General features: G+C 51.5%; 1 protein-coding gene across 3 annotated transcripts in view; it reads right to left on the bottom strand.

Moving 5' to 3' along the window:
• The window catches only part of LOC124075360 (RH-like protein), a 38,384-nt gene extending 18,401 nt beyond the window's left edge, over positions 1-19,983 (bottom strand). Inside the window, exons 1-5 of one of the 3 annotated variants that reach the window (XM_046418893.2) lie at positions 19,767-19,983; positions 10,932-11,118; positions 6,869-7,019; positions 2,239-2,386; positions 766-872 (exon numbers count right to left, since the gene is read on the bottom strand). In XM_046418893.2, coding sequence (XP_046274849.1) covers positions 766-872; positions 2,239-2,386; positions 6,869-7,019; positions 10,932-11,118; positions 19,767-19,911 — 738 coding nt within the window. In that variant the 5' untranslated portion in view covers positions 19,912-19,983. Of the gene's footprint in view, positions 1-765; positions 933-2,238; positions 2,387-6,868; positions 7,020-10,931; positions 11,119-19,766 lie in introns of all 3 variants that reach the window. The other 2 variants (XM_046418895.2, XM_046418892.2) reach the window with 2 other exon arrangements.
• Between the last annotated feature and the right edge of the window lie 1,293 nt (positions 19,984-21,276).

Raw genomic sequence — 21,276 nt, 5'->3', positions numbered from 1 at the left:
CACCATGGAGCGCGCACGTGGCAATGTCAACCTCCCCTCAGCTCTAGAACTAGGCTATGAATTGTCATCGGTGGCCACATTCCCTCCCTCCGCTCCACGCCCTCCATCCGCCATTTTCTCCCCAACACCTCCGGCTGGTGGATCTCTGCCCGATCATCATGGGAACTGGCTTTGCCTCTGGATTTCTCTTGTGACCCATCTGTCCTCCCCAAACTTGTACACAGGCCCCCCCCACTACGTCAATGACAGCAGCTAACGCCGCCTAGCACCCACTCCACATTAAGCACTTTATATGCATCTCTCTTCATTCCCACTTTACAGATGGGGAAACTGAGGCTCAAAGAGTTGCAGTGGCTTGACCAAGGTCATATGACTATTGGAACATATTTTTCCTTTTTTTTTTTTTTTTTTACTTCTGATGATGCTAATTCCATCTTGAGATTTCTTGGGAAAAGAGGAGAGGCTGACTAACCCTGATCTAGTCTGTTGGGCTGACCGGGGTTTAGGTGGGTAGCTGGTTTCAGTAACTGACAGAAATGGGGCTCAAATGGGGGCCTGTGTGTATAAACACTGATGAATCAACTACTCCCTGCAGAGAGCCTATGACCCTTTGACAGCCTCTAAGTCAGTGGTGGCCACCTGGCCTCCTTCCTGTTTTGCCCACAGGAAGGCTTTGTCAGCCATGATCTTTCCGTGTGGCTGGCTCTGGGGTGGGAGCAGGCACGGATGCACCCAAATGCTGCCCCAGGGGCAGCCCCTCCTCACCAAGTTGATCTTCCCGTGGGGGTGAGCCAAAGCTGACACTGAGGTGGCGGTCACCGCGCTGACTGCCAGGGCGAAGTAGGTGTTGAGAAGAGCCGTCCTCTTGTTATCTAGAAGGTTCAGCGGAGCAGAGTTGAAACTTGGCCAGAATATCCACAAGAAGAGAGTACCTGGGGGGACCAGAGAGGGTCACTGGCCAGAGCCACACTCGGGCTCCAAAGTCCTGGGCCTCCGGGACTTCAGAGGAGGACCCTAGAGCTGGCGAGCCTCAGCTTGGTCCCTGTCCAGCTGCACCACCTCGGGGACGTCCTGGCTCCCCTGGACCCACGAGTTGGCAGGAGCCAGCTAACACGCTTCACAGGCAGGGAAACCAAGGTCCAGGAGTTGAAATCTGTAACCCCAGCCGCCCGAGCCTGTCCGTGTTAACCCAGGGCTTAGTTTCCTTTAGTTTTGCAGCGCTGGGGACCGAACCCAGGGCCTCACACACGCTCACAAGTGCTCCACCACTGAGCCACAACCCCGGCCTCCAAAGGCTCACTTTTGAAAATCAAAGTGCTGCTTCAATTTGGTCCCATGGCCCAATACTCACATGCCTGCTGCTGTTGGGCCCTCCGCCTGACTTCTTTTTTCTTTTTTTGGTGGGGCAGTCCCAGGGATCAAACCCAGAGGTGCTCAATCACTGAGCCACAACCACAGCCCTTTTTTGGTTTTTGTTTTTTGTAGCTGAACACAATGCCTTTATTATTTACTTATTTATTTATTTATAGTGGTGCTGAGGATTGAACCCAGTGCCTCATACATGTGGGGCAAGCGCTCCACCACTGAGCTACAGCCCCAGTCCCCATAGCCCTTCTTTAATATTTTATTTAGAGACAGGGTCTCATTGAGTTGCTTAGGGCCTTGCAAAACTGCTGAGGCTGGCTTTGAACTCATGATCCTCCTGCCTCAGCCTCCCGAGCGGCTGATTTTGCAGGCGTGCTGCGCAGTAGCGCACGGCTTCTGCCTGATTTCTTCCAAGCCCCTCCCAGCCACCTAAACTGGTCACTCCCCTGCAGCTTTTCAGAATACATTACTCCCTGTTCCTTCCCACCCTGTTCCTACTCAGGGCCCCAGCTTTTCACCTGTCTGATTCCCTCCTTTCAGCTGAGGACCAAAGGACTGGATGAACCCAAACTCCACTGTAGTGAGCCTCCCTGTCCTTTGGGTACTAGTGAAGAGGGGCCCTTGGAAGGAAATGCTTCTTTCAAAGGTAGGAACTCAACATGGGTCCCCGGGAAGGGCCTCAGGCCCTCCAGCAAGGGGGGGGAGAGAGCCATTTTCACCATAGCCCTTTGGGAGGAAGGATGGAGCCTCACCCTTGCTACGACCTCCAGGAGGACCCTGAGCCATCTGCTGTCACCCTAACCTCGCACACTTCACCTCCGCGCCCTCGAGGCTCAGCCCAGGCAGGGGGTCGCCAGGCCACCTTGTCCTTACCCAGCATGCCAAACAAACTGGGGTGCGTAGCCATCTGGGTCTTCTTCTCCGCTCCCTTGGGAAGAGGCTTTGCGAGGCACCTGGCCACAATCACCCCAAAATAGGCCGCGAAGATGGGGAAGAACATGGTGTCCATGTGGTGGTCCAACTGCAAGGAAAGCCCAGGGGCCGTGAGTGTCCCCATCCTCTGAGCCTCCTGGAGGAGGCACGACTTGAAGTCACCAGGTGCACTCCAAGCTTCTCCCGCCTCTGCCAGCCGCCTCCCCCTCAGAGGTGCCCAGGGGCAGCGGGGTGAATTCCAAGATCCATTTAGGTGAGTCAAAGGGCCACATGGACGTCACCCCCTTCTTGCCGCTTTTCAGCTGCATTTCAACTCTGCCTGGAGGGACGAGGGATAGAAATTTTGCAATAGGCAGCAGCCAGACTTCCCGCCACACTACAGCGCTGAGCGCCTGCTGGACACAGGCTGGTCTCACCTCTCGGGTGTTAAGTTAGTGAGGCTTCATAGCTCACTTAGGGGGCTGCTGGGAACGGCTGCAGCTGTGCCTTCCTCAAATGTCCAGAATTGGCGGAATTTTTATTATCTCTCCCCGGGACCCCACCTTGCTTTGAGCCACTCTGTCACCCCAAATTCCTGTAATAACCTCCCACAGGCCCCTGTTCCCACCCTACCCCACTGACTGTTCTCCAGGCAGCAGAAGTTGACCTGAGTCCCACCTCCTCTCTGCTCTGCCCAGAGTCCTGCAGGGGGTCCCGCCTCACTCAAGGCTCACCCTTGCTGGGCCTCAGGACGACCCCCGCCATCTGCTCCGGCACCTCCTGCGCACCCCCCCTTCCACCTGCTCCTTCCTCACTCTCCAGCAGGCCCCGGCTCTAGGCCATTCAGGTGCCTGGACGCTCCTTCCAGCAGGGGCAGAAGAAGGGCAGGTGGAAGCCGTGGTCTGTCCTGGGTGCAAGCAGTAAGATGCGTTGTCCCCAGAGAACTTCACACCACACCAGTGCCAAACAAGGCTCTGTCCGTTTCTTATTGTCACCCTGTGTGACCTTCTGAACTCCTCTGGGCAGACACAATCTACAACCCTGCCTTTCGGGGGTCTTGTGCCACTGTCCTCAGACACCCCTGTGCTGACTGCCCTCAGTTGCTTGGGCAAGGCTTCCCTGCCCGCCCAACCTGACACTTTGTCCCCCACCCCCCAGCTCTTCGCATTTCCTTTCTTCATTTTATTTCTTCCCATAGTATTCTTTACCACTGAACACACCACATCTTTTGGGTATGTTTTGTTCATTGTGACCTGCCTTCTGGAATGAAGTTCCAGCAGAGTTGAATGGTTTCACTGCCACAAGAGTTCCTGGTACATAATAGGTACTAAATAAATGCTCCTGAAATGGATGAAAGACAGTAAGAATCCCTCTGTTGTACATAAATAAGCAAGTCTATGCAACTCCCTTATGAGAACTACAAAGAGCCAAGCACACACCTCTAATCCTAGTGACTTGGGAGGCTGAGGCAGGAGAATCCCAAGTTCAAGGCCAGCCTCAGCAACTTAGTAAGACCCTCAGCAACTTAGAGAGAACCTGTCTCAAAATAAAAAGGGCTGAGGATGTAGCTTAGTGGTAGAGCATCCCTGGGTTCCATCCCTGGTAACACAAAAACCCGAAAAGAGAGCACATAATATACATATTTTTGGGGGGTACCAGGGATTGAACTCAGGGGTACTTGTCCACTGAGCCACATCCCCAGCCTTATTTTGTATTTTATTAGAGACAGGGTCTTACTGAGTTGCTTAGTGCCTAGTTGTTGCTGAGGCTGGCTTTGAACTTTCGATCCTCCTGTGGGTCCAGTCCCTTCCTGAGTCTAGCTGCATTTTCCGCCCTTGAAGGTTGGAGGGTTTCTCTTTGTGGTGTGTGTGTGTGTGTGTGTGTGTGTGTGTGTGTGTATGTGTGTGTGTGAACTGACTATTAAACCCGGGAGTGCTCTGTGACTGAGCTACATCCCAGTTCTTTTTATTCATTTATTTATTTTGAGACAGGGTCTTCCTAAGTTACTGAGGGCCTTACTAAATTGCTATTGAATTTGCAATCTTCTTACCTCAGCCTCCAGAGTAGGTAGGATTACAGACGTGTGCCACCACACACAGTTTTGAAATCTTTATTCTAAATTCCTTTCATTCTGCCTAAGAAAGCACCAATGATATTCTCTCCCTTGGAACCAAGGAGTTGTAATCTATTATTATATGAAACAGAAGAAGCAGGAAATGAGAGTGTGCCTATGTGAGTCCATGAGCCCATAGTGATATAAATAGATGGATGAATAAATAATAGACGGAGAAGGGAACATGGAATTAGAAAACAGAGATTGGTAATTGTCAGAGTATTGATTGACTCAGGCCAGAATCAATGCTAATCCAGCTGGTGGAAGCCGAATGAGAAACAGAGTATTCACAGGAAGCATTTCCCAACATAGGTTTATTAATTACAGAGGGGAAAATAGTAACTTCACCGTGGAAGATCCTGGCAGCCACCACCTTAAACAAGTGATCAAAGCTAACATGTCCAGTTAATAGGACACACCAACAGCATGTCTCCTGAAACAATGTGCTACAAAGGAAACATTGCTGTTGTAGGATTTCTGCCAAAAGTTGCACGCACTCAATCTTACCAGGAGGAAATGGAAGACAAGCACACATTTTGTCGAGATGACTGGCTTGTGACTTCAAAACACATCAAAATCATGAAAAATAAAAGGATTAAGGGATTAAGGACAGATAAGCTTTTAAAAAGACAGGAGCGCTCAGTGGAAGGGGTGATTCTGGACCAGAAAAAATACTTTTTTCTTTTGTTATAACAGGATATTATTAGGACAATTGGTGACACCTGAATAAGGTAATAATATTAATGTCAATTTCTCAATTGTCGTCACTGAACAATGGCTATGTAGGAGAACATGTTTAGGAAACACACACTTGGTCTGCAGGGTTATAAGAAAGTCCAGAGAGCTCTCCCTCCCGCTGTCTGCTTCCTGGCTGCCTTGATCCCTGTGGCTTTCCTCAGCCAAACCCTCCACCATGACCCTCTGCCTCCTCTGGGGCCCAGAGCCAAGGAGTCTGCAGACCACCGAACCTCTGAGACCATGAGCCTAAAACAAACTTTCCCTCCTCTAAAAAATAAAGAAAAAGAGAAAATTCTGGTGAAGAGAGCTAAAGTGAAGGAATAGTCAGAACTTCCTGCGGTTTCCTGCAGACCACTGCCCTGCCCCCTCCCACTCCTCCAGCTACCTGGACACCCTGCCCACACCTGCCCCTCCCAGCCGCAGTGACACGCTGCCTCCTCCCGGAAGATGTTGGCACCTGCCCTTCCGCCTCTGCCCCCCGTCACTCTGCCAAGGACCCCTTGGTCCCCGCTCCTCCCCTCTCTTCCTTCACCCTCTCTGCTCTGAAACCTTTCCCTACATTTTACTTCTGCCACCCACACCCACAGTCACAACACAGGCCTTGCCACTCCTGGTCACTCCTGACCAGTAACGGCCACCTCCAAAATCTCAAATGGAGCCCCAGCCCCTGTGGCCCCGCCCCCTTCCTTATCCCCACATCAACAATGCCCGTCAATCAAGCCTGAGGATGATGGTGATGAGGAGGAAAACAGCATTGCCATGGCAACGCCCCACACACACACCAGGCACCGCCCCCATCACTTGTGGACTCTTCCCAGCAGCCCCAGGTGTGGGGATTGATGTCACCCCAATCTACAGATAGGGAAACCGAGGCACGGGGGTGTTCACTGCTCTGGTGATGCTGAGATTTGAACCTGGGTCCAATGGCTGCAGGATTAGTAGCAGAGCTGGGAGACAAACCCCAGTCTTGGACCCCAAGTCCAGTGCTCTCTCTCCTAAACCAAGCTAGAGCTCGGGTTCTCACGTGGGCTCTGCCACTGTCTTGCTGTGGGACTGTGGGCAGCCCCTTCCCGCCTCTGGGCGGCATCTTTCTCATCTGTAAGCTAGGAAGTTCAGCCAGGTCTTCACTCAGGGTCCTGATTATGGCAGAGGAGCTGAGAGGGGCCTCTAGACGGGCATCACCTTCACCGATTGCTCCAAACCTACATTTTTAATTTTTCTTTTCAATACTAGGGATTGGACCCAGGGATGCTTTTGCCCCAGCCCTTTTTTAGTTTTTATTTTGAGGCGGGGTCTCACTGAGTTGCTGAGGCTGACCTTGACTTTACGATTCTCCTTTGCAGCCTCCTGAATGGCTGGGATTACAGGAGAGCATCACCACACCCGTCTCAAACCTAGACTTCGAATGAATGTCTGTCTCTCCCAGCGAGATCACAGAGGTCACTATGGACACACCGGCTGATTTAAAAGAAGACACTGGCCATACGACCTGCTGGACCCTCTGCAGGTAGGGCCCGGGAATCCCTTCTCTTTTTAAATATCCTATAATTATCTTGTGAATATCCAGTCCGACAGGTTCCTATTGTGGAAATAGAGGCCATACTCTGTGTGTTCAAACACTGAGCACAGACCACCCTTCTGCGACCCAGTTGGCCCTGTCTTTATATTTTTAAAGGCCCTCCCCACCCCCACCCACCTTCTCGCCCCTCTTTCCAAGCCCCCCTCAGCACCGGGAGTCACCTGGAAGAATGTCGAGCCGACTGTCCTCATGATGCCAATGGCTGTCACTTCCAGTAGCGTCATCACTGTCAGCTGCACCAAGTTGGCCTTCCCCAGGACCATCCCCGCGGAGATGAGCACGGTGACAGCGCTCATGGAGGCCGGGTAGATACTGGAGGACACAGGGAAGGCCAGCGTGACCACGTGGGAAGGCCGCCTCTCTGCCTGGCCCTGCTCTAGGCACTGAGGACGCAAGATGGGGACAAGGAGACGAGGCTTCACCCACAAGAGGGCTGTCGCTGTGGTGGTACCTTTTGCCCTGTCCCCTGCAAAGCGAAGGCCGCTCTGCGCGCCCATCCTACCGACAGTGCTCCGAGGCTATCACAGTCAAGAAGGCGGCCGGTGGCCAGGAGCCCCGGGGCCTGACCACTGGGTTTCTGCCTGGGGACTTCTTTTCCGCCGTCACCACGCACAGACGCTCAATAGAGGGCGCCCTTGGCCTGTCGGCCCACCCGCCATGGGTCCCTGCCACCCTGTCTCTGCTGGCAATGGAGAGGTTGGCTGTGGATGTAGGACACGCTTGGCTCCCATCCCAGCCTCGCACCCTGAGTAGCTATTTGTTCTCACTGAGCCTGATTCCCCGTCTGCAAAATAAGAATGATGATCACACTTACTCCTGGTGGTGCCCTGGGGATGGGAAGGAACAGTGCACCCAGCACCCCCACGGGCAGGAGACCTGGCCCATGGCCAGAGGCTGGCATCGGCGGCTGTGCCAACCCCTTCCTCCTCTTGGCAAATGGACCTGCTCTGTGTGGGGTGCAGGAGGGAAGCCACTGTTGGCTGTCCTCAAGGTGCTTATGACCCAGCTGGGGAGCAGGCTTTCCCCCCAGCCTGTGGGCTAAGAGCCTGTGCTATGGAGAGGCCAGAGGGGTCTTGGGGAGGAGAGGGTGGCTCCAACTGGACTCGTCAGGGGGCTTCCCGGAGGAGGCAGCACTGAGCCTCACAGCCCACTTTCCCCTGAGCATCTTGCTCTGGGGACCCTCCACCCTGGGAGTCCTTGCTGTTGTTGTGACATCCACCACAACTATGATCACAATGCTATACAACAGGCTCGTGACGACATCACCACCAAAAGCTAATCCTCAGGGTGACCTCTGTAAGACCGTGATGAGTGACCACTCAGGACCCCATCGTGCAGAAGACCCTGGACGAGAAGAACTGACTCCTGGCAATGGCCGCACTCCAGGTGGTGACAGATGTGACATTCAAACCCAGCTGCCTGGATCCAAAGCCTGAGCTCCAAAGTCTGGACACAGCTCCTCAGTGTCCACTGCTGACACAATGTCCTGCTCCAGGCTCAAGGACTTCAGAGAGGCACAGGGAATGGGGAAGGGACCAGGAGCGACCTAGCTCAAGGGGTGACTGCATGTCCATCATGCCTAGACAGGCTGGGCCTTTTGAGGACTTTCACCGACAAGAGCTTTGTGGTTTTTGGTTTGTTTTGTTTCTTGTTCTGGAGGTTGAACTCAGGGTTGCTTTATCTCTGAGCCATATCCCTAGCTCTTTTCATTTTTTATTTTGAGACAAGAAGAGTGGTCATTGCTATTATCACCCAGGGCCAGTCCTCTGGAACTTTCAAAATACAACCTTAAAAATATCACTCAGAGGGCTGGGCTTGTAGCTCAGTGGTGGAGCGCTCGCCTAGCACGTGTGAGCCTGGGACTCAATCCTCAATATCACATAAAGATAAATAAATAAAATAAAGGTATTGTATCCATCTACAACTATAAAAATAATAACAATAATAATAATTTTAAAAATTAAAAAAAAAATCAGAGCCGGGCATAGTGGCGCACACCTATAATCCCAGCGGCTCAGGACAGTGAGGCAGGAGGATTGCAAGTTCAAAGACAGACTCAGCAACAGCAAGGCACTAAGCAACTCAATGAAACCCTGTCTCTAAATAAAATACAAAATAGGGCTGGGGATGTGGCTGGAGAGGCTGAGGCAGGAGAACCTCAAGTTCAAGGCCAGCCTCAGCAACTTAGAGGGACTTGCAGAAACTTAGTAAGACACTGTCTCACAATCAATTAAAAAAAAAAAAAAGAAGAAGGTAAAGGAGGGGGAGGGGGAGGACGGCTGGGAGGCGGCTCAGTGGTTAAAGCACACCTGGTTCAGTCCCTGGTATCAAAACACAAAACAACAAAAACCGGGGATGGTGTTGGGGTGTCACTTGGTGCTAGAGCACTTGCCAGGCACACATTGAGCCCTGGTTCAAGCCCCAATACCACCCACAAAAATCACACATACGGTTCCTTTGGTTTTCATTTTCTGTCCCGATAATCATCCTCTACCCAGTTTTTACTATGTGAGGGAAACAAAGGACGCAGCTCGCCACATGGCCCCACCCTGCCAGATAAAGGGCAGGTGGCATGATTTCAAGTGAGGCCCAGGAAGAGAGGCAGAGGACCCTGTCCCCAGGACGGCCCAGGCGCCCCCATCAGCTCAGCTCTGGTGACTGGCAGGAGGGAGCCCATTGTCCCAATGTAGCCCAGTGAGGGTCACAGCAGGGAGAATCCAGGTGGTCTGGGGCAAGGTGGCACAGGTCCCCAGTGGCCCCATCTTGTCTCCAGGATTGAGTCAGGGACCAGGAAGTCCCAGGGGACATCAGAAGGGAGCAGCCCTGAGACACCGCCCACTCTGACCTGCTCAAGTGCAGAAGTCTGAGGGCTTGAGTGCCCAGAGACAGGCCGTCAGAAGTCCCTCAGGGGACCCTTGTTACTCCCAGGTGGATACCAGGGTTGATCCAGGTCCCTTGGGAATCAGTGCCACAACTCTTTAAAATGAAAACTGTGGAGACCCCCCACCCACCCAGGGCCACTGGGGAACTGGCTAGGCTGTGTTTCATGTCAAAACCCCTCTGGAGTTTGTGAGGAAGCCTACAGATAGTTATATAAGCTGAAGCCACCGCCACCACTTAGCTGTGTGACTGTTCCCTCTCTGAGCCTTCATTACCTTATATATAAAGGTTGGACCTCGACCTATAAGGGCTAAACAAAATACCTGTGAAGGCTCATGGGCAGCTGTTCAACAGCAGGGCCCAGAAGGTCTAGGTGGGGCTGAGGTGGCCTCAAGAGGGCTTCAGATGCCCCAGGTGCCTAAGACGGTATAACCATTATATGGACACGGCAGAGTTGGAAAAAAAACAATAATATTCTTTTTTTTTTTTAATTTTTTTCGTTGGGGGTGTTGGGGATTGAGCCCAAGGAATGCTGCGCATTCAGAGAATCTTTTTTTTTCTCAGTTTTTTTTTTAGTTGTAGATGGACAGAATACCTTTATTTTGCTTATTCATTTTTTATGTGGTGCTGAGAATCGAACCCAGTGCTTTGCACACACTAGGCAAGCACTCTGCCACTGAGCTACAGCCCCAGCCCCCCAAAACAACAAAATTCTTAAGGTAACAATGTCACTTAGTTCTTCCTATCAAGTGCTGAGCACCCAGTTTAACCCACCTTAACCCCGAGAACGTGTACGGCCCCGGGTTATTCTGTGCTCCTCCCTGATCAGTACCACTTGTTGTCCACTATTCGGACTTCTAGCACCACGTTTTAGCTTAGCTGGCTCCCGGTGTCTAATACAAGTGTATCTAAATGCAGCAAAGTCAGTTTAAGGTCAGCAAACTCTTGGTTGTTTCTTGGCCCCGTCTCTGAAGATGCATCTTTTCAGGAGGCTGTCTCTCCAGGTGGGACATGACTGTTTCTTTCTGTCTACTCTCTTTTTCTTAATTTTTCCATGAGCCTTTGTTGATTGAGTGACTTCATAAAATCATAATTAATCATAAAAAAAGCAAGGACCCCGGGAGGGCTGCAGATCTGAAGGCCCATGATACCACCGACCAGGGGTATCATATAAAATGCAGGATGCCCAGCTAACTGTGCATTTGGGATAAACAATGAAGAATATTCCAGAATACGTATGTCCTTAGCATGGCATGGCCTCAGAGCAAGAAAGAGAAAGAGACATTCCTACTCTTCTAGAACCTTCCCTCTCAGACCCTATTTCCTCAATGACCCAAAGGTTACCTGGTCAGTTTGTTGGGCACCTTCCCACTGAGGAGCCACTCGGTGAAGCTGTCTGTCAGGATAGCCCACTGGACGACCAGGACCAGCATGAAGAGGCTGAAGGCCACGCTGCTCCAGCCCTGTTTCTGCAAAGACGCGTTGAGGAAGCCCAAGCCCAGGACGGCCCTGATGGTAAATTCCTGGAAGACTGCTCAGAGAAGAAGGGTGGGGAAGGAAGAGGAAGAAAACACAAAGAGAAGTGGGCGTGAAATGGGTTTCACTGAAGGCTGCTGGAGGGCCACTGGGGATCACTTAAGGGCGTTTGATCAAATCACTTTGCCTGCTGGCCTCAGTTTTCTCATCTGAACGATGGGGATATCGCCCATTTCTGCACAGGGTTGAGATGAGACAGAGGAGCTAATGCTGGTTAAGAACCTCGGGCAGGGCCTGGCCCAGTGTGAGCACTCAGGAAACGTAGCAATTATTTTTATTAATGAGCATAATGACATGGACAAGGGCAGAACATTGGGATCTGTGCCTGGCACATAGGTGACACTTAGTAAAGGTGATTGCTGCTATTACTAGGGATCAGGGACAACCCCCGGTCATGCACGTGAGAAAATGAGGCCACAGCGGTAACTCGGTGACTGGACCCAGGTCATGCAGGAAGGAGGAGGCAAAGGCAGGCCGAGAGCTCCTTTGCATATGAACCAAATTACCTTCCCAGAAAGCAGCTCTCTCCTTTGCCATCAGCTGCGAGGATCCTGGTGGGTCAGCAGAAAACATCCAGTGTCCCTCGCCTTTCCTGGCCTCAGAGCCTGAGTGGGGGTTGCTGAGGCAGGGGAGTGGAAAAGTCCCACCTGATGGCAGGGAGAGCCCCCACAGAAGGAAGATCGAGCACTTTGATTTGATTCTAGTTTTGAAAAATGATTGGCAGATTTACAGTAGCACTAGGCAAACTTGGGTTCAAATGAGCACTTTCCAGCTGTGTGGTCTTGAGCTAGTTACTCAGCCTCTCTGAGCCTCCGAATATGAAGTGTATATGATGTGCTGACAGTGTTTAAACACTTTACATATTCCATCTCCCTTGGTCCTCAGAACAGCCTTTGAGGAGGTTACCATCACCTTCCTACAGATGTGAAAACCAGGGTGCAGAGGCTGTAAGTAACCCGCCTACAGTTGGCCCTAGCCCCTGCCTTTGACATCTCCGCTCTCCGCTCCCTCCTCTTCCCATTCACATTTATTGAATGACACAAATGATCCTCAGTCACCGGGTTGCCAGAATCACATGGTAGAACACACACAGGGACTCAGAAGGGCACAGGCCACTGTGTCAATAAGCACTGTATTAATGCCTGGAGAGAGATCCTGAAGGGTTTTTCTTTTTTTTCCTTCTATGGATATTGTCTCTGGGTTTGGGAGTCTTTTACTTTCTTTTATTTTCCATGTTTAAAGTTTCTGCAGCCAGCATGGAGGCAGAACACACAGGGGGAAGGAGGAGGAGGAGGAGGAGGAGGAGGAGGAGGAGGAGGGGGAGGAGGAGGAGGAGGGGGGGGAGGAGGAGGAGGAGGGGGAGGAGGAGGAGGGGGAGGGGGAGGAGGAGGAGGGGGAGGGGGAGGGGGAGGAGGGGGAGGAGGGGGAGGAGGAGGGGGAGGAGGGGGAGGAGGGGGAGGAGGAGGGGGAGGAGAGAAGAAAGCATGAACTCCAGGTTCAGAGGTTCTTTTTGGTCCTGACTCCATCATCTCCTATCAGGTTAAACCTTATTAAACTGCCAACAGGTGGCCAGATTTGACCTATTAAAACGTTGGTGGACATGTCCACCTCGTGGCCTTAAATGCTGCTTACATTCCTTCAGCTTAATGGGGGCGATTCTTCCCTCCCCGGAGGGGGCTGGCAGCTCTGGAGGAATTAACACTCTGTTCAAGTGTTTGGTGTGGCCGGACACAAGGAAAACGCTTGATAAACGGTAGCTGTTCATTACCATCATGATGACAATCAGTAGGATAAGAACTCGCTGCCTCTGGTCTCCAGGCCTGGCCCTGATAACGCTGAGCAAGTTCTCACCACTGAGCCCTCCCAGACCTGGAGAGCCCCCGGACTTGGAGGCCAGCTATCTATCTATTTATTTATTTAAAGGCTCAAGCCGAGATTGATTTAGGAAACCAAGGATTAGCTACTTGTAGGGAAAGAGAGCACCCGCTATCTTGAGAGTGAGAAAATCCTACAGAATCCTTTCAAGTCCACTTCCATAGAGGAGGGCACACATCCAGGGTCCTCCACATCTGGGTACCTTGGGTGGTTTTGACGTTTCCAGATCAATCAGACAACCCCGGGATTCAGGAGGCCCCAAGGAAGGACGACCACCCCAGGATTTGGGGGCTTGGACAGTAGGTGGGGACAGGGTTAGGAGGATCCGACTCTGTACGCCCCCCAGACACGGTGCAGGAAATGTGTCCATCTCCAGCTTGTGTCCTCCCGGCAATAGGGCAGGTGGGCAGGATCCCTTCAGGAGCCCGTGGGGCACAGGGAGGTGCAACGGCCAATGGAAGGCACCACTGGGAATGGGGAGGCCTGTGGCACAGCACACCCCACTTGAGATATTTAAGTTCAACCTTTTGTCAGACACTGTTGTTAAACAAAGCTCAGCCGCCATTTTGCTGTAATGTTGTCTGCACAGGGCCCAGAACTACTGAAGATCCAGGGATAAGGGACAGCCCTCTATTTTCCTCAGGGAGACCAAAGAGAATGTGTGACTTTCCCCACGCCACCCACACCCCAGTGGATCCCAGCTCTGAACCCCTGGTGCAGGGTCCCTCCTCTAGGCCTCGGTTTCCCTATCTGTAACACGTGGAAGCTGGGGGTTCACATTGCTACAGGCCCTACAGGTCCTTGCAGCTCTAGAATATTCTGAAGAGCCATTTAGGGGAGGGAGGAGATATGAAGACTCCCCAGGATGAGGGCAGAGGTGGGGCCCTGGGGCTAGAAAGTCAAAGAAGAGGGCCGGGGAGGGGAGATTTCATGGCCTAGATGTCAACTTGATTCCAGGTGTCAAAGCTCATGGCCTTCTTCCCCAAGTCCCCGCACTGTCCTAGAGGGGGGAATCGTGCCCTGCCAAGAAGAGGAAATTAGGGCAGCAGTTTCCAGGAGCTGTTGACAGGGCCCACGCACCGCAGCTGGTGGGTGATGTTCAGCTCAGGCTCCTCCTCCCCGGGCCCCTGTACCCTCTCACTTCCTCTTGGGCCCAGACCCACTCAACTCCTGACTCACTCCCTGGGGCCCCACTCAGGGCACCTCCATTGGTGTCAACCGCCCGCATCAGCCATGGGTCTGATAAGCTAATGGACGCAAGGTGTTCAGGGGTGATAAGAAGTGGGTGTGCTGCGGGGCCCCCAAGGACTGGGCCCAGAGATGGATTTGAAGTCAGGCCTTCTGGAGAGGTTAATGAAAACCCCATGACTTGGAGAAAGAAGGCCCAACCAGGCAGCAGGCTAGCCTCCCTGTGAACAGCAGGGACTGAGGATGCCCACCCCCAGGGCAAGTGCTTCCCAGCCCCGCCCTCCGCAGCCCAGGACCCCCTTTTGCATCTGGATCAAGGGAGACACGGTGCTGTTTACCTGGCCGGTCCACACAGCCAGTGCAGGGGGCAGGGTGTGAATTCAGACAGTCCTCCCCACTGTGAGATCCTGCCTCTCCACACAGCGTGGACCGAACAGTGTCGAAGCGTGTGGGCATCTATGGCAGGTGCCAGGGTTCAGGGCCTGGCTCCGCCTGTGTCCCAGTAAAATGTCGAGGAAACAATGGCACGAGCCACCCTCAGAGGAGCCTTGTGGGCACTGAGCTCGCTGGCCCTGCAAATCGCTTCGCCCAGCCTGGGGGGGGGGGGGCACTCCGGCACCTGCCAGTCACCAGCTGTGTGGCTTTGGACAAGACTGTTCCCTCCCCAGGCCTGGTCATTCACTTGCAAAGAATGAACTGTGGATAATGCAGTTCGCCTCTCAGAGTGCATCTCAAGGCCAGCGGCCTCCTGCGGGGGTGCCCCTCCCTCTGGCCCATGGAAAAGTGAGCACTAATATCCCTGAAGCCTGGGCCTGTTTCTGTGTCCAGGCTCTGGGATGGACCCCCACCCTGTGCTCCCCTCCGTTGATTGGGACGACCTCCACAGCCTGCCTACCTCCCTCCTCCACGGCCTCTACACCCACTCAGCTCCCACCAGCAGCGGCTCAGGAAGAGGAAAGGAGATTTCCCAGAGGGACAGTCTAAGACTGAGCTATGGAAGGTGCCAGGGTTTGGGGTATTTCCATGTCACTGGGAAAGTCCTCCTGTCTTCCTGTAGCCCTTCTCTGTGCCTCTGAGAAGTACAGGGCACCGGGTGGTGTCGACAGCACAGGGTTGGGATGGTCTCCCAGTGAGGCAGCCCCCAATGAAACATGGCTTTGGCCAGTGGGACATCGGTAGACTCGTACAGGCAGAGGCTTGCCAAGCACCCCACACCAGGGCTTACCCTCTCTTACTTGTGGGGGGGCTCCTAGCGCCAGATGAGGGTCTGGGAGAACCCACCGCCACAGTCAAGGTCCTAGCTGACACCAGTTCTTACTGCTGACAGGCAGATGAGGTCATGAGACATGATCCCGCCCTAGTTAAACCTCCCCAGTACAGATGCAAGGGTGACCCTCAGCAAAACCACCAGAAAAATTGTCCATCCGATGAGCCCCACTCAATTACTGAGTCACAGAATCCTAGTCATAAGCAAATTAAATGGTTGCTATTTTAAGTCACTAAGTTTGGAGATGGTTGTTATGGTGCCATCGATAATCAGTGTACTTTGCTTCTCCTCAGTATCACACAGGCACCTCTGTTCAAGACGACAAGGAACACATCGTTGTGCATTTGCCCCACATCCGTTCCCTGTCCTTGTACTTCTCATCTCAGGAATGGCACAGCCATCCACCAATCACACGCATGGACACGTGGTTGACTCCTCCCTCTTTCACCCAGTACAGCTGATCTTATCCAACTCGGCTGCTCATCTGACCTCATCTGACCTCATCTACAGTCAGAGGTCAGTAGAACAAGGAACACACACCTCGGAAGATGTCTCAGACATCCACAGGGCTGAAGCAAGAAACCATTAACATTTCTAGTTTCATTTTCACCTAAAAAAAAATTAAAGCTGATAAAAATATAATGAAACTATGTAATGTTTTGAACAACCAATAATAAAAATTAAAATATATATATAATGATATAATAGTAGTAAAAGCTGATACTGTTTATCAATCTATATAATTATTCTTTGGCATCCTTCTGATAACTGAATGCAATAAATATTGTCATCATGTGACAGAGGTTGCAAAGAGGCAGAGAGAGGTTGAATCATTTGCCTAAAATCTCACAGTTAATAAGCTGCAGAGGCAAAATTTGAGCTGGTCTAGCTTCCGTAGTCTCCAGCTTTCATGTGCATTAGAATCTCCTAGAAGGTTCTTAAAAACACAGATGGCTGGGCCCCGTCCCCAAAATTTCTGTTTAGTATGCCTGAGAATCTGCATTTCTCATGGATACTGAGACAGCTTATTTGGGGACTACACTTTGAGAACCACAGGTCTAGGTTATTCTTCAGAAAAGTACTTAGTCGGTTTGCAACTTTGCAACGACTTAATATTCAGGTCAACCCAGAACCCCCCTCAATGTGCTTGGCCTGTCAGTCTCCACGATCCTGGGCTCCGAAGCTGTCCTGAGGGAATACTGGGCTACTGGGAAGGTCGATAAGTGCTTCTTCATCATGATCACGTTGCAAGGAATGGCAGAGCTTTTAAATTTTTTCTTGAACTATTACAGAAAATGGTAAGCATACAAAGACAGAGAGAGAGAGAGAGAGAGAGAGAGAATATAGCATGGTGATCCCACTTACTATTACTAAATTTCAATGACTGTCACATGAAATTACTCCTCTCTATCTTTTACTTATCTGTCTATTTATTTATTTATTTTTGCATAAGGCAAACCCCAGACACCACACCACTTCAATATGCTTATCAACAGATAGGATCTTAAAACAAAACAAAAACATATGCTTTTACCACACCTAACAAAATCAGCGATCTTTCTTGTATGTCATACAATATTCATGTTATATCCAAATTTCCTGATTGACTCAAAATGTCTTTTTCGATTTGGCAGGTTTAAATATTTACTATAGTTTACATGGCCGGGATTAGATTAAGTGGACAGACAGATCAAGCTACCTCGGCTTAACTCAACTAACCTACACAAAATGGACTCATGCATGACTTAACTGACACCTGCAAAGACACACAGATGGCGGGCCAATCGCTAAGGCCAGCCAGGAGGACAGAAAGAGAAGGGAAGAGCAAGATGCCTCCTGCACAACCCTCCAGTCACTCGGAGGCTAAAAAAAGTTCATCAAAAGTCAGATCTGGCCAGGTGCGGTGGCACACACCTGTAATCCCAGCAGCTCGGGAGGCTGAGACAGGAGGATCCCAAGTTCAAAGCCAGCCTCAGCAAGGGCGAGGCTCTAAGCAACTCAGTGAGACCCTGTCTCTAAACAAAATACAAAATAGGGCTGGGGTGGTTGAGTGGCCCTGAGTTCAACCCCCAGTACCAAAAAAAAAAAAGTCAGCTCTGACAGGAACTTAACCAAGACAACTAGAGGACTGGGGCTGTGGCTCAGCGGTAAAGCACTTGCCCAGCATGTGCAAGGCCCTGGGTTTGATCCTCAGCACCATGTAACAATAAATAAGTAAAATAAAGGTTTTGCGTCCAAATACAACTAAAAAAATAAATATTTAAAAGAAGACAACTTGAAATGATTAAGAAGGTGCTGAATATCATGTGTTTCATTTTGATCTCTTTAAACATTTTAAATGTGTGCATAGTTTATAGATATATATATATACACACACACATATAGGCTTTTCTTCAGGCAGAGTCTTGCTGTGCTCCCAGTCTGGCCCGGGGTCTCTTGGCCTCGGCCTCCCAAGTAGCTTCCCAAGTAGCTGGGTCGACAGACATGCTCAAAAACACCTGCCTACAGTTGGGGTGCGGTCAGTGGGCAGCACTTGCCTAGCAGATGGGAGGCCCTGGTTCCATCCCCAGCATCATGGGAAGAAGAAAAAGAAAGGTGAGCACCATGAGACGTTTGAAGCCCTCTGCAGGTGGACAGTTGGGACGCCTCACTGGTCTCATGCCTCGGGTTCCCCATGGTCCAAACCCAAGCTCTTGACACTCCTGCGTCCTGTCAGCAGGATGGAGGCCAACTCCCCACTCAACCACTGGGGCCCCCACGCCCTGCTTCCCCCTTTCTGCTCCAGCAACACCACAATGTGGAACCCTGGCCTGGTCCCCGCCTCCGGGGGCTGCCCTCCCTTCCCTCGTGGCTAACTCCTATGGAGCCCAGAGACCTGGCTGGGCAGTCCACCTCCCTTCGGAAGCCCTCCCTGTCGCCCTGTCTTCCCTGCCCGGGCCCCGGGTCCTCCCCTGTGCTTCCATAGGAAGCGAGTTTCTGAGGACACTTTAAACTCAGGTTAGCAGCACAGAGTGGGTGGAGAACGCGGTCCCAGGTGCCAACCTGTGGGTTTGGATGAGTGGCTCCTACACCTCCTGGTTAGGTGACAAATGAGTGACCGTCCTGTACAGAACACAATGGTTCAATGCATAGAAACTAAAACCAGGGTGCCTAAATTTAGATCTGCTATGCTATGGCTAGCTGGGCAACCTTGGGCAAATTACTTAACGTCCACGTGGGTAGTTTCCTCGTGAAAAACCCAGACCATAATAGGACCTACGTCATAGTGTTGCCGTGAGGCTTAATGTAAAGCACATGGTGCGTTGCCTGGTACCGACAAAGTAGGTGCTCAGTAAACACCAGCTCTAACCTGCAGGTATCTGGAACCCAAGCTGGATGTGCATGATTGTATCAATAAATAGAATAAAGGTCCATTGACAACTAATTTTTTTTTTTAATGAACTAAAATTATGCCTAGTGGGCTGGGGATGTGGCTCAAGCGGTAGCGCGCTCGCCTGGCATGCGTGCGGCCCGGGTTCGATCCTCAGCACCACATACAAACAAAGATGTTGTGTCCACCGAAAACTAAAAAATAAATATTGAAAAATTCTCTCTCTCTCTCTCTCTCTCTCTCTTTAAAATATATATATAAAATTATGCCTAGGTCTTGCTCCTGGGGTGCTGAGAGCCAGGCTTCAGTGGGTGGGCGGTCCCTTCCCTGAATTGCTTCTGTTCTCATTGCCTCTGCCGGGGACCCCTGGGTGCCTCCCCTCCACATCCAATTCTCTATTCCATTGACATCACTTAGGAAATGCACACATCTGGACTCGGGCTGCATCGCTACCTTGAGGACATCTTGCAAGGAGACCATCTACTGCTATTAACAATCTATCAGCCCAATGAGAGACTTGAAATATGTCTCAAGATTTAAAAAAAAACCTAAGTCACACCGCGGTGGACATCTGTCTTGTTTATAGTTGTTCTCATCACAGTCTCTGGATATTTTTAGCTGCACATAAAATAACCACCATCCTACATGCTCCTTCAGTCATGCCTTCTGGCTCTGGTTTTGCAGGCAGAATGCAGACTTTCCAGCCACTAAGAGAGAAGAAGGCAGGGGAGGGCGGGCAAAAGAGTACCGGAAGGAACAGGAGGGACCCCCAAAAGGAAGGAAACTCCCCAGATCAACAGCCACCACGCGAAATTCCTTGCTGCCAAGGAAGCAAAGAAGCTGAGAATCACAAAGACCCTTTGGTCCAGGGAATTTGGGGAACACCCAAAAGGAGGCCCCAAGCTCTGTGAGCACCTCCCCAGCGGGGAGGTGTGGCCCTCACCTTGATAGGCCTCCATGAAGGTTTTCTGGTCCATTAAGGGAACATCATAGGCGGTGAAGAAGACGAGGAGGAGGAGAGCTGCCTCCAGCAGCAGGGCCCACAGGGGCAGGCAGCTCCGGATCGACCGCGGGTACCTGGAGCCCATCCTGCCACGTCTCTGTGCGCTGGGCAGGGGTTCCACCAGCACAGCCCTCACTGGGTCCCCCACACCCACTTGAGGGCGTGGTAGGGGAGACACCCGCCAAAGCCCTTATCTCAGGATGCAAGGCGGATCCCACTGGCCTGTGTACAGAGCCGAAGCAGAGCAGAGGGACCCGATGGGGATGGAGCCCCGGAAGAGAGGGGGATCCCAACTCTGGACCAGTGGGGCTCTCGGCCTGTGTGATGGAGCCAGACAGAGGCATGGACAGAGGTTGGTTTAGGAAGCAGACAGACCTTCAAGGGAGAATGCGGGTGGTCTCAGAGCCAGAAGCAGCCCTGACTTGGGTAGGGGTTCCAATATTTATAGAAGGGCTGTATCAGGGGCTGGGCTGGAGGTGGGTCAGGGAGGAGCTGCACAATTTTACCAGTTTTCCTGCACTTGTGTATTTCCCTCATTTTACAAGGGCACAGGCCAAGGGCGTGGGTCCAGATTTGGGACGGAGTTTCCTGCCTCTGGTGGCTGGATTCTGCATTTCAATGGTGTGAGGGTGTGTTCCTCTAGATTGCAGGTCTCTCTCCTTATCCTAAATCCCTATCTCGGTCCTGACACTATTAATCCATCCAAGTCTCCCTGTCATTCCTGCGGCAAGTTCCTGCTGCGATCATTTTAAAGTGGGGCCCTCTATTTACCAGACCCCAAGCAAAACAATCCCCTTTACTCCCCTTCACGTGGCCTGCATCCCTGTGAGGCAGCTGGGGGGATGTGCTGGGGTGGAGCTCAGGGTAAAGCACCTGCCTGGCATGTACGAGGTCCCAGGGGCCCAGGCCCCAGAAATGCAAAAAAAATAAAAATAAAACCATCTCCTAACAAAGAGGGCACCCTGTGAGCCCTTGTCTAGAACATAATGAATGGAAACAAAACCCAAAACTAAGTTCTGGGGAGGGTTCAGGCAGGTCCTGGCTGCTTAGAGTTACCACTATTTGAATTTGTATTTGAATCTACTCATTTCTAAGCATTATAAGATTAGGTTGTTGTAGGGACAAATGAGGCGAGGCACCAAAGATAGCGTTACCACTGTGGACCGGTGAGGAGTCCTTGCTTCCCCAATGTTGAAGAATAACACCAGAGAAGCTTGCCGAGGCAAGGTCAGAGTGGAAAATTAGAAGTTTATTAAAGGACAGCAGAAAAGACTTCTCCTGGAGGAAGAAGGGGACCCAAGAGATGGAATCCGTTGAAGGGCGAATGTATTCACCTTTTTATAGTTTTTGGTGATGGAATGTAGGTGGGAAGGTCCGAAGGGTTGGGACACAGGCGGGCCAAAGAAGTAATCTGGGCACTTCTGAGTCAAGTTTGCTGTTCATTAACATT

Source organism: Marmota monax, unplaced genomic scaffold (assembly GCF_021218885.2).
Source record: "Marmota monax isolate L192 unplaced genomic scaffold, Marmota_monax_Labrador192_F-V1.1 WCK01_AAM20220418_F8-fsc00008, whole genome shotgun sequence".
In the NCBI taxonomy this organism is placed as follows: domain Eukaryota; kingdom Metazoa; phylum Chordata; class Mammalia; order Rodentia; family Sciuridae; genus Marmota; species Marmota monax.
This window is presented reverse-complemented; position numbering and strand designations above follow the sequence as displayed.